This window comes from Hyaena hyaena, unplaced genomic scaffold (genome assembly GCF_003009895.1).
Source record: "Hyaena hyaena isolate Hyena2069 unplaced genomic scaffold, ASM300989v1 scaffold_432, whole genome shotgun sequence".
Classification (NCBI taxonomy): Eukaryota; Metazoa; Chordata; class Mammalia; order Carnivora; family Hyaenidae; genus Hyaena; species Hyaena hyaena.
In genome coordinates this window covers 1,531,209-1,549,003 of record NW_024081063.1, presented here as the reverse complement: position 1 = coordinate 1,549,003, position 17,795 = coordinate 1,531,209, and the positions used below count along the sequence as shown (strand labels likewise).

General features: G+C 46.4%; 1 protein-coding gene across 1 annotated transcript in view; it reads left to right on the top strand.

Annotated features, from left to right (window-relative positions):
* The window catches only part of STAB2 (stabilin 2), a gene marked incomplete at its 5' end in the record, with an annotated part of 137,737 nt that overhangs the window by 37,661 nt on the left and 82,281 nt on the right, over positions 1-17,795 (top strand). Inside the window, 8 exons of the mRNA XM_039252871.1 lie at positions 1,237-1,389; positions 4,098-4,160; positions 6,974-7,060; positions 7,829-7,915; positions 9,276-9,387; positions 11,858-12,038; positions 14,083-14,176; positions 15,384-15,542. Coding sequence (XP_039108802.1) covers positions 1,237-1,389; positions 4,098-4,160; positions 6,974-7,060; positions 7,829-7,915; positions 9,276-9,387; positions 11,858-12,038; positions 14,083-14,176; positions 15,384-15,542 — 936 coding nt within the window. The remainder of the gene's footprint in view (positions 1-1,236; positions 1,390-4,097; positions 4,161-6,973; positions 7,061-7,828; positions 7,916-9,275; positions 9,388-11,857; positions 12,039-14,082; positions 14,177-15,383; positions 15,543-17,795) is intronic.

The following is a 17,795-nucleotide window of genomic DNA, read 5'->3' as shown; positions in this document are numbered from 1 at the left end:
ATGCCAACTATGTGGCAGACATCATTCTGGTCCTAAATGTAGCCCACTGAGCAAATAGAGAAAAGTCTCTAGCTGCCTGGAACTTTCATTCTAGTAAATAGGATAATAAACAATAAACAAATTAAATAAGTAAAACGCAGCATCTTTTAGAAAGTAGTAAATGCTAAGGCAAACAAGCAAACAAAGGATTTGAATATGGAGCGAGGGTGGGGCTGGCATTTTAGATATAGTGCCCAAGAAATCCTCATGGAGAAGAAAACATCAGAGCAAAGGCCTGAATGAAGGAAATGAAGGAACAAGCAGCATGATTATCTGGAGGAAAGAACATTCCAGAGACAGGGAACAAAGAAAGGAGCATATTCCTGAGTGAGAAACTGCAAGGTCGTCATGACTGGAACAGAAGGGGTAAAGGTCAAGGTGGTAGGAGGGAGACGGAGAAGTGGGGTCAGGTCACTGTTAATTTAGATGAGATGAAAGGCCATGAAAGGATTTTGAGCAGGGCAATGACGTGATCAGATGCACATTCGGGAAAGACTAGTCAGGAGCTGATTGTAATAACCCAGAGAATGATGGTGACTCAGACCAGGGAGCAGGGGTGTGGGAAGAAGTGGATGCATTCTGAAGGTATTTTGAAGGAAGCCTCAAGAGAATTTGCTGATGGATTAGAAGAAGAAGACTCCTGAGCTTCTGACCCGATCCCCTAGTGAATAGAGTTGCCACTAATACTGCAGGTAGAACAGATTTGGGGGGAAAGCGAAGGTCAGAATTCTTTACTTATCTATTCATTTTCTGCTCCCTCCCCTGCAACATTAGCACTGTTTGGGGGTTGTTGTTTTTTTTTTTTCTGTTTTTTTGTTTTGTTACTGACGTAACCCCAGGACCTAAAGCAGAGCTTAATACAAGGTCAATAAATGTATCTGATGAATGGATCCCCATTTCGCCAACAGAGAGGTAAAACAGTTAAGCCAAGTCTATAGAGCTGGAATACTTACACCTCTTCCCAGCCCTGAACCCGCAAAGACCATTTCTGCAGAGACATCCTTGCCTGGTGTCAGTCAGGAATTCACTTCAGATCCATCTTTCCCTGTCAGCCACGCCCTTCTCATAGCAACCTTCCACTCAACAAAAAGTTAAGTGACGTTGAAGGCTCTTTAGAGAGATCGCCACCACTCAGCCCTGCCTGGGGACTGTGGTGCCCTGCAGGACAGAACGGAAGATGTCATTCCTTCTTTCCAGGGACAGATTCTGGTAAATGGTGTGGCAATGGAAGACACTGAGGTCACCGCCAAAAATGGCCGAATCTACACCCTGACTGGAGTTCTCATTCCTCCCTCCATCGTGCCCATCTTGCCCCACAGATGCGATGAAACCAAGAGAGAGATGAAACTGGTAAGAAGACTAGAAAAACAAAGAGGGGCCCCTAAATAGCCCCACAGAGTAGGTAACATTCTTTCCTCTCACAGTTCTGAGGAAGCTGACAAGGAGAGCTTCACCACAGGAGACTCATTCCAGAGGGGTTTCTCCTCCAGGAAGAGGTTCTATCTCATAAAATGTGAATGAAGTCTTCACTGGAGAATTTTCCACAATGACCAATGCCTCCCTGCTATATTGGCTTTTTAGAGCTGCCATAACAAATTACCACAAACTAAGAGGCTTAGAGTAACAGAAATTTATTCTCTCACAGTTCTGGAGGCCAATGGTCTGAAATCAAGGGATTAGCAGGGCAGTGCTCCCTCTGAAGGCTCTGGAAGGGGGACCCTTCCTTGCCTCTTCTGGCTACTGATGCCTCCCACTGATCCTTGGCATTGCCTCTGTCTCTATATGGCTTTCTTCCTTGTGTGGGCCACTGTGTGTCCCCTTCACTTCTTTTAAGGGCACCAGTCATTAGATTCAGAACTGACCCTAATCTATCATGACCCCATCTTAACTAATTACATTTGCAAAGACTCAATCAGGGGAACATGAATTTGGTGGGGAACACTATTCAATCCACTACCCCTGAAGAAGCAGGATCAATCCCTCTCTCTGTCACTTGGGACCACCTTGCTCCAAGCCCATTACTTTACTCTAAGAAACTTAAAATAGAATTATTTCTCAAGTAGATGCCCCGGACTCGACAATCAACCATTTTTGTTCTTTTTTTCAAATACCAAACTTTATTTTTGCCTAAGAGCTTGTGTACCCTCTAATGGCCTTTCCTGTTTCCATAGCAACTTACTTTGTTCAGCTGCTTTTATTCAAGGCACCCCAAATTTCAACACTGCTGTACACATGATCTTTCAGTTCCCATGGAAACCATACCCCAAAAGTTGCAGCAATAATAGGTCTGGATCTTTCTTTTCAGGACAATTCAATAATACTTCAATGATTGTTCTCAAAATATCCTTGGAATATGGACATTAAACAAGGAATAATGGCCTCATTTCATAGATTTTATTTACTGATTCCTCTTCTTATCATGAAGGCTGGAAATAGCTAGTTGGGCAGCTGGCACAGGATTGTGGCTGGTTCTTCAGATATGCTTTAGGATATTGTAATGGTACTAGTCATCTGTGCCCTTCATATACCATCTGGAGGACTCGACTCAATTCTGAGCACTCCTTTTTAAGAGAGGCAGAAAGTCAGTGACCTTCACAGCCAGAGTTTGGCAGTGATTTATGTTCATTTCATTCTTTGAAAAAAGTTTTGGCAGGTACATCACCCAGCTTGGGCTGGGCTGAAGATCAGAACAGGCCAGATCAGAATAGTCTCATCTCCTATTGCCAAGGCGAAAGATTTAGGGAAATAGGGCCTCTGTCAGAAAGACTCAGTAGGAGTCTAATTATTGACTTCAGAGCTTCCCCACCCCAAGCAACTGCCACTCAATATGTGGCTTTGAGAGGGAACCCAAAGGATTTTGGTTTAATAGGGGAAGGAGCTTCCCAACACCTGCCTTAGGATCGTCTTCTTTTACTATTTTTTCTGGGTTTAAGGCCAAATCTATATGCTCTATATGATTTAGGATGGTTTTGATTAGGTCTATTAAAAAGTACAAATGCACTCTCTGCAAAATATTTAGGGCTAGCACAGACTAGGAGCAGTTGGCACTATCTAGAAGACTCAATTTTCACCAGCTTGTACCCATAGCCATCTTTAGGTATGTATGTTTGGACTTTAGAGGTTTAATTAATAAGTCTCTGGCAAGTTAGGTTCCCTGCAGGAAACAGAAGTTACCCCAATGGTTCAAATGAAGAGACTTTAATGAAAACACTACTACAGAGAGGTGAGCAGGGCTAAGGAGACAAACCAGTGATGCTGGGGCATCCAAGGAGAAGTAATGGCAGGAAACCATTACCACCCAGGACCAAAGAGGGAGGAGGGAAGGGACAGGTGGTACCTGAACCCACTGAGGGCTGGAAGAACGGAAGAAGTGACATCTATCAGGAGCTATAGGGATGGTGTCCAAGCAGAGATGGAGGGAATAAATACCTTGATCTTACCCACCAGTACCTTGCTGGCACCTCACACTGGCCAAAAGCAATCAGAAGCTGGCAGGAGAGGCTGAGAGACCGATCTTTGAGGTCTACCTGCTGGAGCATAGAGCTCAATAGAGAAGGTCAGAGAATTGATCTGGAAAGATGTAGAGGCACACACCTCTCTCCTTCCTTCTGAATTCAGAACCAATGAAGCAAGAAGCCCAAGGGGAGTGAAGAGCAGAGAATCAATGTTCAGCTCCATTGCTGGGAAGCTAATTGGAGAACAGGGCCATAAGTGTGTATCCAGCACTAGTGCTTTGCCTCTGGTACATGTGGACAGCTGCAGTGTCTCCTTGGGACAGGTGCTTTACATGGCACAGAGTCAACCAGAAGCCTGAGGCTGGTGGACACACAACCTGGCCCTGAAAGTGGGGAGTGGAGGGGGCTGCTATGAGCAGGCTCAGTTCCAGGTCCCAACCCACCTGGAACTGACTTCACTCCTCTCTGGGGGGTGGAAGGAGAGGCCCGGAGTGTTACACTAGTGGAACCCCCTCTGCAGGAAGGACGCATGAGGCCGGATCGGGAGGTCCCTGCTCCCTCTTACAGAAGCACCTGTACTGATTTCATTGTCTTCCCTTCCAGGGCACCTGTGTGAGCTGTTCCCTGGTGTATTGGAGCAAATGTCCTGCTAACTCCGAGCGCACAGTGAGTGTGACAGCTTCATGAAACCACACATCACCCAAACAACCCCCAACTCGTGATGTTTCTCATCCTTTCTACCTTTCTTCTTAAAAGATATTAATTCTGGGGTGCCTGGGTGGCTCAGTTGGTTAAGCATCTGACTCTTGGTCTCGGCTCAGTTCATGATCTTGGCTCAGGTCATGATCTCATGATTCATGAGTTCAAGCCCCGCATCAGGCTCTGCACTAGCAGTGTGGAACCTGCTTGGGATTCTCTCTCTTTCCCTCTCTCTCTGCCTCTCCCCTGATCACTTTCTTTCTCTCTCAAAATAAATAAATAAATAAACTTTAAAAAATCTATCAATTCCAACTGGGGTAATTTCATATTAGCTCTTAGCCTACTATATGGGAGAGGGTAGATAGAGCTGTGTTTGAACCCTTGTTCATTAACCCTAGGTATGTTGCTTAACCTTTTTACACTAACTTCCTTCATCTGTAATAAATAAATAAATAATAATAATAACAATAATAGGATTAGCATAGATAAAAACCCAAGTACAATACCTAAATCAAGTGGCTACTCAGTAAAGATTCCTTCCTTCCTTACTTTACCCTCCTAAGTTTGTGCAGGGGAAACAAACCCCTACCTTCACCAACTCAAGGTCTCCAGCCGGGCCTGAGAATTAAATTAACATTAGATGGATTAACAAGAGGAACATTCACAGCTTTTACATGTACATGGGAGTGCCCTCAGGAAAATGAAGACCCAAAGAAATAGCAAAACCCAATGTTTATGTAATAGGTTAACTAAAGAGAGAGGCAAGAGTGGAAAAGTCACAGAAACATAGAGGGAGGCTCAAGGAAGTTCAGAGCTGTTTTAACAAGATCCGTTTGTGCAGGTTTTTCTCGGCTTCAGCTTCCTGTCTCTGGTGACAAGATGGTCCCTTACGTCCTGGTGCAGGGAGGGCATCTTTCACAGGACAGTTTGATCTCCTGTTTTCAGAAAGAAAAGGGGAGGTCAGAAATCAGAGTGTCCCTTTTCTGTCTGCTGTTTTTCAAGTGCCTGGAGTCAAAATAATCCCTATGCCAAATGGCCTATTTGGGGCTCGTATATGCTGCCACGCCATACTCCTGTTTGCCCTTCCCAAGCATTTTTCTAGATAGAAATATAAATACTATCAAGAAAACGACATTAGGACCCTTAAGCCCTTTTCAAGTTTGACTGAATTCTGAACACATCCATTGAGAGCTGGCTCCTGGGCCATAAAGACAAATGAGATACAGTTTTGTTCTGGTTTTGCTCCTATGTTGAGAAGCTCTAATCTAACAAGGAAAACAGATGCTATATAACAATCCAGAATTCATTGTCGAGTACTCTACTGGGAAAAGCAAAATTCCCCAAGGTGCACTTGATGAGAGAAATTTCTACCTATAATTTTGTCCTAAAAAAGAGCATATCAACCAGAAGTTTCATTCAGCACTAGTATAGATCACTGAGGAAGGAGATGAGCTCTTTGACACAATCCTACTGCGAAGCACTTAATAAGGCAAAACGTTACAATTAAATAGGCATAGCTGTTCAGATATTTATTTTGCTCAGTGTAGCCATCACCACTGAGTCTGGTAGGATGCTGTCACCAGAGACTAGGGAGAGGGAGAAGAAAAGAGGAAATCACGGTGACTAGCATCAGCGGTTGCTGTGTGCCAGACGTTGCTCTAAGCTTTATAGAGCAAACCTATGAGGTGGGTATATTATTATATCCATCGTGTAATCTGGGAATGAAGGTAAAGACACGTAAAATATCTTTTACAAGGTCACACAGCGAATATGTGGCAAAACCGAGACTCTACATTGCCGCAGCCCAAGCAAGGAAGAGAAGGAGAGGAATGAGGGGGTAATTAGACCATGGATTAGAACCAGAGAAGCCTCAAAACTGCCCTTCCCAGGCCCCTGTGATCCATGCTGGCTTAATTATCCTGAGATCCGACAAGAGAACTGAATATGCCTTCCTCAATGACCTCAGAATTCCTTTATATATCTCAGATTTTAGAATTTTATAGCCCATGAAATTCTCAATGTTACCTTCTTAAGCTTCAACATCAATATTTCTCTCACATAAACTTTGAGCCAGGGACAAAATGCTTATGATAAAACCTAAGATCAGCATCATTGTCCCATTTCACAGATGAGGCAGCTAAGGTCCACAGAGATTACATGACTTGCCTCTGCTATCCTAAAGTTAGTACATGGTAAGACCTATTCTCTGGACATTTTAGAAAAACCGGTTTACCTGTCTGGGCCTCAGTTCTCTCATCTACAAAGAGGGATGAAAATATCCACATGGAGTTAAAGATTGATGTCTTCATATATGCAGTGTGTCTGCTCTTAGAAAGTTCTTGATGAATGGCAGCTCTAGATAATTATGATTGGGCACCAAGAGTTAGAGTGGAAAGTTGCATTTAAATCCTCCCCCTACACATACACACCACTTCTAACTGTAGATCCTTCTACAAATTAGAGAGACTTTCTACTGGCTCCAAAATTTCTATGCAGAAGGAGCTTAGGAATGGCTATTAATTGGAAGGGAGGCTATGCCACATCCTGGATGAACAGGAAAGTGTTACCTGGTCTATTGGCAATCTCTGCGATGGCACGAGAGGAGATATAAAGATAAATGTGCCCTAATTTGTGCAAATCCTGGCCTGTATTCTACCAAAAAGGTAACCGAGACCTAAAGAAGGTGACTGAGCCCTGGCTGAGAGCCGTGTGGGCTGGTGTGCTCTGGGGCGCTTTCAAAACACAGACTCAATGCATTTTTCCCATTGGCTTTCTTCTAGACGCTCTTCACACACAGATGTGTCTACACTGGCAGAATAAGGAGCCTGAAGAGTGGCTGTGCCAGATACTGTAACGCCACCGTGCAGGTGAGGCCAGATGCAAGGGGCAGCTCCAGGGCGACACCCTTGGGCCTCATGGTCTACGGGCTCACAGGTTGCCTGTGGGGTCTTGGCAATGTCTTCCTACAAGAGAATGGAAGGGCGGACTCTCTACATGGCGTCTGGGTCACCTCCTTCACTGCATCCATCCCTCTTGTGGTTCCCTATCAGTCTTAACACAGAGACTCCTGTCCAGTCCAGCCTCTCTCTGCCAGGGCTCCAGCCTGTCTCTTACCCTCACGCCCATATCACAATGTGCACACTTGCGCGCCACCCCCCTCCCCCGCCCTCGGAGAGCTCTTCAGATTTTCTTGGAACTGGCTCATCTTCCAAGTGTTTAACTCCCACCCTCTGTCACCACCCAATCCACAGTGCCCCCCACCCCAGTCTCTCCTGACCTTTGTCCCCACCTGCCACCACTTCATTACAGTACTTTGTCTTCTCAGCCACTACAGACCTTGGAAACTCTTATTTTTTTTTACTTTATTGTCTCTTCCTGCACTCGATAGAACATGGGCTCCATGAGCACAAGCCTTCACGTCTTGTTCCCATGGTGCCGGAGCTGCCTTGGCACGCAGGTGGTGAGCAGGTGGCTGGCTGTGCACCAGCAGTGCCATCATCTGCAATAGAGAAAGTCAGGCTCACACGGGGGAGCTGATGCTGTTTATTATAATAATGGAAATTAAAATGTACTTCCTTTGAGGAATTGGCACTCTGCTTGCAGTTTCAAAAAGCAACATGCCTTTTGTTTCTCAGATACCGAAGTGCTGCAAAGGCTTCTACGGGCCAGACTGCAACCAGTGTCCAGGAGGCTTCTCGAATCCGTGCTCGGGGAACGGCCAGGTGATGAAAATTTTGTCACGAATGCTGAGGTTGACTTGTCCTAAGTCAAGTCGAAAAATAAGTGTTAAAATCACTAAACCAAGAAGCATTACAGTGCCAGCCACTACTCCCAGGAAGTCCAAGAAACAGATCAGTCGCTAAAAGAACAGAAGGTGTCTGCAGCAGAAGGAATTTGGGGACAGAGGGCAGCAGGGGTGAGGAGTAGGGAGTCTGGCTGTGTTCCAGTGTCTGCTTTCCTGCTGCTGACCACTTGACCTTGGATAACTCAACGAGGTTCCCTCTGACCCCACTTTCCTCTTATGGGAGATAGCAGGGCCCCCTACATTGATTGCCAAGATTCCTTCTAAGACTAAGATTCTGTGATAATTTAGACAAAAAAAAGCACTGCCCAGTGATTGCTTTTTTTTAAGTTTATTTATTTATTTTGAGAGGGAGAGAGAGAGAGAGTGATAGTGGGAGAGGGGCAGAGAGAGAAGAAGAGACAGAATCTCAAGCTGGCTCCAGGTCATCAGCGCAGAGCTCAATGTGGGGCTCAAACTCATGAACCATGAGATCATGACCTGAGCCAAGATCAAGAGTCGGACGCTTAACCGACTGCACCACCCAGATGCCCCTGGGTGATTGCTTTTTTTAACCCACCTCCAAAACCTACTAAAATGTAACGGCCCAAACTTAACTCACCTAGTTTGGAGGCCAGAGCTAAACAAAGGTAAAAAGGAGCTTTCCCACGGTTCCCATGGGAAATTACAGACCTGTGCATTTAAGAAACCCACATCTGAAATACGCCCCTTTTGATGGGAAGGAAAAACCACCATCATGAGTGGGTTGAGGCGAGGTGAGGAAAAGGAGGCAGAGAGGGTACTGATCAGCTACTGCAGCTGATGTGCAGGATGATGCAGGGTACTGATGGCGGGAGGCACCCATGCCCGACAGGAATGCGCGGTGGGCACTGCAAAGCCAACCTGGAAAAGGCTGAAATGGGGCAGGTGGAAGATGAAAAGTCTTACGCTGTAGGGGGAGATGCTGCAGTCTCACGCCATAAAGCTGAGCAACAGAGAGGGGGCCAGCCTTCATCCTGAAGGGCGGTGGCTGGTCATACCATCCCTCAAGCAGTGTTTGCAGGTTCCTAGTTCACCACTGTGACACCGTTTCTTCCTGAATGGCTTCCCTTAATGGTCAAGATCCTGACTCAGGACCCCAAGCCTGTCACTGTTATAGCATCCTACCTGATACCAGCATGACTACACTTCCCACAAGGAGTCCCAAAGAGACTGACTCTGCATTCATGGCACAATGGCATCTGGGGCTCCTTCGTGGCTGAGCATTGTCCTAACACCCTCGGGGCCTCCTTTGCTCGCAGTGCGCAGACGGCCTCGACGGCAACGGGACGTGCATTTGCCAGGATGGCTTCCAAGGCTCCCGGTGTCAGTTCTGCTCCGATCCCAATAAATACGGACCCCGGTGTGACAAAAGTAAGTGGCACTTCCAGGGTTTCCTCCTGCCCCTCGGCCAGGGCCCCCGCTGCACTGCCGCAAAGCAACAGCACAGTCACGGCGCTGTGTGCCCCTTTGCTTGGCGCATGCTTTCGTCTGGGCCACCTTTCAAGCACTCTGTCATCAAGCTGTAGCACGTGCTGGATTGCTGGGCCCTACAGCAGAGTTTCTGAGGCAGCAGGCCTGGGTGGTATCAGAGAACCTGCAATTCCAACACGTTCCCTGGGGATGCCAACACTGCTGGCCACAGGACCTTGCTTTGAAAAACAGTCTCTTAAGGTTTCTCCCCAAAACGTGAAGAGACAGTGAGTCCTGTTGCAACACACAGAATCACTCTCTACCTTTCAAGCAATCCCCTTCTATCAGCTCCCCTCTTTGCAAAATGTGTGACCTTGGGCAAGTTACTCCACTTCCCTCTCTAGACCTCGGTTTCCTCATCTATAAAATGGGTCTAATAATTGTAATTACCTCGTAAGTTAGTGCAAGTTATGAATGGAAAGCGCTTGCCTTGGTTGGAACCCCTAGCACCTAGAATGCAATACAGATACACCATCTCTTACTATCATCTGTGATTGTTGTCCCTGTTGCCATTATTCATAATTCAGTGACATAAATGCCAAGAAGCTTGCAGAAGAAATAGAAAGCTCCACAACACTAAGCATTAAACAAAAATGCAATTATATAACCTTCAAAGCATGCATCATGCTTTTTAAAATTGCATCATGCATCTATTTAAGTGGAGAGATACACAGATCTACAAAAATAAATATTGATATATGAGTCTACACTAAGATTAGAATTTGAAAGAACAAAATCAGAGCTGCTGTGGGCTCAAGCCAACCAAAGCTAAATCCCCACTCTGCAAATGACAGGCTGTGTGAACTTGGAAAAAGACTCTCATTGAGCCTCAACTTCCCTGTCTATAGAATGAAGATCGGTACCCATGTGATGGATTTTTGATGAAGTCAGATCATAATTTAGGGCTTTAGCACAGAGCTTGCACCAGCAAGAAGTCCGTAGATGGACCTGTGCTTATTACTCCCACTAACTCACTCATGTGTTACAAAGCACACAGCCCTTCCTCTCTTACCTTGTCTGATCTTTACAACCGCCTTTCACAGGGGCCAGGACACTGGAGCACAGCAGGGCCATGGCTGCTGATCCTAAGTCACTGTTCTTTGTGCCAAATAAGGTTTCTCAGGGGAAAAAATGGTTTTATTCCAAAGCCTGACAACGTTGGCAGTTTTATGAGGCCAATGGGGTAGGATGCTGAGGTCAGAGAAGCTGTGGACGCTTCCTGAACCGATGTCTCTTGTCCCACTTGATGGCTGCCTGTCACCCCATGCAGGAGAGCCCCTCTTCCTTCTGGGTCCCTGTCCCTTGCAAATTAAGCCCTGACTTGCTTTAAAGTTTGTGAAAAGTCTTTTGTTTAAATCTAGCCATGCTTTTCCAGCCTGTTCACTCCGACTCTCTTCCCTATCCTGGAAGCACTCACACGACTTCCTCTCCCATCGCCCTCCTGGGGCAGAACCACAGATGCCTTCATTTCTGATCAGACCCCAAACCCCCCAACCCTTGCCACTGATGTTTGAGAAACTTCATGTCCTTCTTCTCACTCCCGCACGCATTGGAGCCTGAGTCTGAGGCACACGTCGCAAGTTTTGAACAGCTATCATCAAAAGCAAAGTAAACAGCTGACGTGGAAACTGATAAGGAGACATGCGGAACACGGCTAATACATTGACCTGCTGTGTTTGCACTTGGGCACGAACAGAAATGGAACTTGAAGCCCTAAGTTCAAGTCCCTGTTTGAAAACTTAGCAGCCAGTTAGGCAATTTGCTTCTCCTCCCTGGGCCTCAGTTTCCTCATCTGGAAATGAGGGTGATGAAAGTTCCCCCCTTCTGAGGCTGGTGACTGTTAATGAGATGGTACATGTCAAGGCTGGCCCGGTGCCTAGAACACAGTCAGTGCACAAGTACTGGCTATCAGTTATCCTTGGTTGCTGCACTGGAGAGTGAGGAGCAAATACGTCAGCTGCACATCAGAGGCCGTGCCGGCGTGAGAAACCCCTTCTCCTGATTCCAGAAAGGTCAGAAATTTCCAAAGTAAGCTCTCCGACCAAGAAGTAAATGAAGATGGAGTTCTTTGGTCTCTTTCACACACACACACACATACACACACGCGTGCGCGCGCGCGCTAAGCACTTCTGAGACTCCATTCTTCCCCTCCTTGATGGGACAGTCAAGCTCACTGTCTCAGGCACATCGAGAGACACTTGACAAGCTAAGAAATAGCCCCCAGGGCCGCCCCCCGGGCTCAGCCCCACGTTCTGCTCTGACAGGCATGAGAGGGGGGTGAGGGGAGGTGGTCTCTCTCCTTCATGACCCATGTGCCCCATTGCTATGCTCGTCCCCCAACCCCTGGATGCCCCTTTTCCTTCTCTCCCAGAATGTCTGTGTATTTACGGAACGTGCGATAACAGGATCGACAGCGACGGGGCCTGCCTGGCCGGCACGTGCCGAGAAGGCTCCACGGGGACGTTCTGCCACAAGCAGACCTCAGCCTGTGGGCCCTATGTGCAGTTCTGTCATATCCACGCCACCTGTGAATACAGCAATGGGACAGCAAGGTAGGCCTGTGGGTGCCACCCTTAACAGCCCACAGCCACCAGCTACCTGTAGACAGACCCAACCCATAACTACACCCTTTGCAGACAAAGCCCCATTCCCTCTGGCTGCTAGTGTGGCTTTTGTGGAGAAAACCTCAGATTGAGCTGGGTTCAAATTACAGCACCCCCTGTTTTGAAACTTACCAGCTGTGTGACCTTGGGCAAGTTACTTAACCTCTCTGAGCTTCACTTTCTTCATCAGTACAGTAAGGATGATGTTGCCTACATAGCAGGGCAATTGTGGAGATTATAAAAACTGAATGTAAAAGTACCCAGCACCGGGGCTAGCACATCATAGGTGTTCAGTCATGGAAACTATGGCTATTATCATCACTTAGGCAAAGAAATGAAAGTTGATCCACCACTTTCCAACCCTTTAAAAATGCCTTTACTAGGGCTCCTGGGTGGCACAGTCGGTTAGGTATCCAACTCTTGAGCTCAGTTCATGTCATGATCTCACAGTCTATGAGTTCGAGCTCTGCATCAGGCTCTGCTCCAATTGAGTGGAACCTGCTTGGGATTCTGTCTCTCCTTCTCTCTGCCCCTCCCCAACTTGTGTGCTCTCTCTCTCTCTCTCTCTTTCTCTCTCTCAATAAATAAGTAAAGTTTAAAAGTTAAAAAATTTTTTTAAAAATGCCTCTACTTCCTAAAGCCATTAATAATGATTCCCCTGTTAAAGGCATCTTATAGGAAATCGGGTCTTGGTCATTAGATCACACAGTGGGCTTGGAGATGAGGGAGGGGCAGCGTCAGAGGAAACTTTCTTCTCTAGGAATATCTGCTTCAAAGGCTGTAACCCAGGAAATGTCCTGGGAAATGCAGAGAATGTCTAGTATTCTTATTTTTAAAGCATTTTTCTTTATTTGTAATTGCACAGTTCCTCTCTTACCTGCTTATTAGCTGGCTCCCCCACGAATGTAGGTAGCGTGGGCCCAGAGACGTCTCTTCCCCTCTACGGTGGTACGATAGAAAGGCATCAGCTTTGAGAGTTAGGATCTACTTCCATACATAAGTCAAAAATCACAAGTTACCAAAACTGTCCTTAAAACCTCTGAAATCACCCACAAAGGGCTATCAACATGGGTCTGCATATACTACATAAACGTAGGTTAAATCAAACAGTGTTGGAACGGATCGATCTGTTTTTTTCATTTGCGCACCAGACTAAGTATTTTGTTCCTCTGGGAGACTCGATACATGAAAAATAATTCTATTTAAATTTTTGTGAAGCCTGTATGATTGAATTTACAACAGTGATGTGGGATAGGACGCAGTCACAGGTGACCCAGCACCTCTCAGAAGGGTCTCAATAAACATTAGTGGAACAAAAGAATGAATGAACGGCTCATTTGAGAAAGGATCATGGGGGAACATGTTGGAAGGTGTGTCTGAAAGAAAGGGTGATGGGTCAGTAAACCATGTCCGCTCATGGAATCAGGCACCTGAGAGTGTCGTGCTCCAACAACAACAACAAAAAAAAACAGGGAAATCTGAGGGACCAGAGAAGGGAGAGAGGAGAGGTCTCACCTGACCCTCATTTTCAAGTATGCTGAAAACCATTATGTAAAGAGTCGGTAGCTGTTCTCTGCAGAACCGCAGATGCTAAGCTCGAGGCGGATTCCAGCCCCATCGAAGCGGTAAAGCTGCCGGACGCCGGGGCTAAGGGGACACAAGCTCATACAGGTGCCCTGCTACACGCTCCTCGTGCTGATTTGACCTTCACAGCCCTAGAGCGAGATTTTAGACTCATGCTCCTGAGGAGGAAACAAAGTCTCCCGGAGGTTAAGGGACTCGTCCTGGGGCCCACGACTGCTGAGAGGTGGCACTGCAGCCCTCCCCCCCACCCAAGTGCCCGTGATCACCTGGCTACACTGGCTCCCCCCATGAGGGCAGACTGCCAAGCGCCCGGCCGGGGACCGGTTCACCCCTGGCTGGCCGGCCCACCCCTGGGCAGTGGATGCTTCTACGTCCGGGGCTGATTTTGTGCGCTCACTCTTCTTTGCAGCTGTGTTTGCAAAGCAGGCTACGAAGGGGACGGAAGCCTCTGTTCGGAGATGGACCCTTGCACAAGATTAACCCCAGGAGGCTGCAGCCCCAATGTGAGTGTTGGTCTTGATTTCCAAGCGGCCTGGTGTTTTAGGAAATCCTGATGGAAGGCCTTACCGAAAAAAACGGTGTCTGATGGCTTTTCGTTTTAGCCTATTTGCTGGATCCCTGAAGCTTTAAAGGCGGTGCCGATGCCTTCTGTGAGCCTCTACTTCCCAAAGCCATGTGTGCAGGAGATGTCTCAGGACCACAGAAGCACGGGTCTTTGGGCTCTTAAAAACAGCCTGAGAATCAGATATTGGAGATTATTAGTAATAAACTACTGATTCAAATATTATAGCTTACAAGTGATGTGAATGTACCTGATCTCGTTTGCTCTTCCCCCACCCCCAGCCGAACGGAACAGATGATCTTATCCCCATTGTACTGATGAAGAAACTGAGGCTTGGGGACATTAAGTGACTTGCCCTAAATTCTGTTATTGGGTATAGCCCAGGGGTATAGCCCAAGCTCACAGCTGCTTTCAGAATACCTTTTGATTATCACCACCAGGCTGAGTGACCGCCATTCCTTACTCACAGGAATGGCCCACCCACCGTGTGTTCATTGCTCACCCACAGCCACAGTGGCTTGAGGTGGATGAGACCGCGTCTCTGCCAGTGACTTATCCTGGCTCTGAGGCTGAAATCGGAAGTTAATGCCTTGGCCCACCCCCACCAGATGCCCCTTGGGCTAGTCCCGCACACTCAACAACACTTTCTCCTCTCACACTGTCCTTGGGCCTCCTAAGGTGGTCGTCCTGACAGGTCTGGAGTTGGTACTGTGGTTAGGAGCTTGGGCTTCAGCATTATAGAGACCTGGGTTCGTGAAGTTTCGTAGCTGTGTGATCTTAGGCAAGCCACTTAACTCCTCTAAGCCTGCTTTCCTTACCTGTAACACAGAGACTGTAACAGTACCTTCCTCAAGATGATGGCTTATACCAGCAAAGCGCTAAGAACAGTCCCTGGCTCAATAAATAACAGCGATGTTCAAGGTGATGGTCATTGGCTGGCCAACCACAAGCAACTCTGTTCCTTAAATCATCTCACCTTTTCTGTGGGTCTCAGTGCAAATGTGCATATAGGGTGCAGTGCATATAGAAATAATCATTTCTAGTGTACTCCATGCAAACATGTGTTTCTAGAATGTACCTCCTTTTCTCTGCTTTTCGAATCATGTGGCTCTGAGGTTTCAGAGATTTTGCTTCTTTTCTTCCTGCAGGCAGAATGCATCAAAACTGGCACAGGTACCCACGCATGCGTGTGCCAGGAGGGATGGACGGGGGATGGCAGAGACTGCTCAGAGATTAACAACTGCCTGCTGCCCGGCACTGGCGGCTGCCACATCAATGCCACCTGTTTGTATGTGGGTCCCGGGCAGGTAGGTCACACGTGCTAGAGAGCAAAGGAGAGCAGGATTCCTGCAGTGACGTTTTCCTTCCAGACATAGAAGTACTTTGGCTGGAACTTACTGCAGCTTTCTAATCATTTGTAGTAGCGAAAATGGGTTCATTGTCACAGCAAACCTGTGACGTAGGTACTATTTTTTTTTCCACCTTTTGACACTCTTCACCCATTTGACCCATCCCTACCCCAGCCTCTGGCAAACCACCAATCTGTTCTCTTTATCTATGGGCTTGCTTTTGGTTTTAGGTTTTTGTTTTTGCTTTTTTTTAATTCCCTATACAAGTGAGATCATATGGTATTTATCTTTCTCTGTCTGACTTACTTCACTTAGCATAATGCCCTTGAGGTCCATCTATGTTGTTGTAAATGGCAAGATCTCCTTCTTTTTTATGGCTGAGTAATATTTCACAGTGTGTGTGTGTGTGTGTGTGTGTGTGTGTGTGTGTGTACACATCTTCTTTTTCCATTTATCTATCAATGGACACTTGAGTTGCTTCCATATCTCGGTTTATATTATAAATAATGCTACAATGAACATGACACTGAATATAGCTTTTCAAATTTGGATAAACATTCAGAAATGAAATTACTCGAAGGTATAGTAGTTCTAGTCTTCATTTTTTTGAGGAACCACAATACTGTTTTCCATAGCGGCGGCACCAATTTACATTTCCACCAATAGCACCTGAGTTCCCTTTCTCCCACATCCTCGCCAACACTTGTTATCTCTTGTCTTTTTGGTAATAGGCCTTCTAACAGGTGTGAGGTGACATCACAGTGTGCTCTTGATTTGCCTTTCCCTGATGACTAGTGACATTGGGCATCCTTTTGTGTACCTGTTGGCTGCTGAGTATCTTCTCTGGAAAAATATGTATCCAGATCTTCTGGCCATTTTTAAATAGAATTGTTTATTGTTTTGTTATTGCATTGTATGAGTTCTTTGAATATTTTGAACATTCACCACTTATTAGATATGAGATTTGCAAATATCTTTTCCCATTTGGTAGATTGCCTTTTCGTTTTGTTGATGGGCTCCTTTGCTGTGCAGAAGCTTTTTAGTTTGATGTAGTCCCACTTGCTTATTTTTGCTTTTGTTGCCACATAGGTACCAGCATTATTCCATCTTACCAAAAAGGAGACTGAGGCACAGAGATGCTAAGTGATTTGTTCCCATGGCATAGAAAATAAATCATGGTGCAAGACTGACACCCAGTCTGACTCCAGAGCCCCGCTCTTAGTCACCACCTGACCATACTTTGCATTTCTGTAGAACTCGACAGTCCGTTGATCACTCTCACCTAACCTCGGGTAAGGGAGACTGAGGCAGAGAATGCTACTGCATAGGAGCAAGTCAGCTCTGAGGAGGTGAGGATGACTGTCCTGTGACTAGAGCCATGGAAAAGTCCCATTCCTCAGAAGAGCTCACTACTGTCTTATGTCTCACCGAGCATTTGGCAAGCAGTTGCATTCATTTTAACTCACTTGAATTGCCAGATTGCACTTCGGAAAGAAAGAAAAAATGTCTTGGTATCTGTATTCGTTTGCTAAGGCTGCTGTCACAAAGCGTCTCTAGCTGGGTGGCACAGAACAACAAAATGGACTCTCACGGTTCTGGAGACCAGAGGTCCAAGATCAAGGTGTGAGCAGGCAGGTTCAGTTCCTTCCAAGGGCTATGAAGAAGAATCTATTCCGTGCCTCTCTTCTGGCTCCGGGTAGCTTGCTGGCCGTCTTTGCATTCCTCACCTTATATATGCATCGTCCTGACCTCTGTCTTCATCTTCACACGCATTCTCCCTGGTGCCTGTCTGTGTCCAAATCCCCTCTTTTTATGAGGACACCAGTCTTATTGGATTAGGGACCTACCCACATCCAGTGTGACCTCATCTTAACTAACTATATAATAACATTCCTATTTCCAAGTAAGGTTACATTCTGGGGTACTGGGGTCAAGATTTCAACATATAAATTGGGGGTGGTGAGGAATACAGAGTTCAACCCATGTTAGTATCTGTCCTCTCTCTACTTTTTCTTTCTGTGGACAAATTTTAATTTTTTAATGTTTTATTTATTTCTGAGAGAGAGAGAGAAATAGACAGTGTGAGCAGGAGAGGGTCAGAGAAAGAGGGAGATACCGAATCTGAAACAGGCTCCAGGCTCTGAGCTAGCTGGCAGCACAGAGCCCAAGGCAGGGCTCGAACCCACGAACCATGAGATCATGACCTGAGCC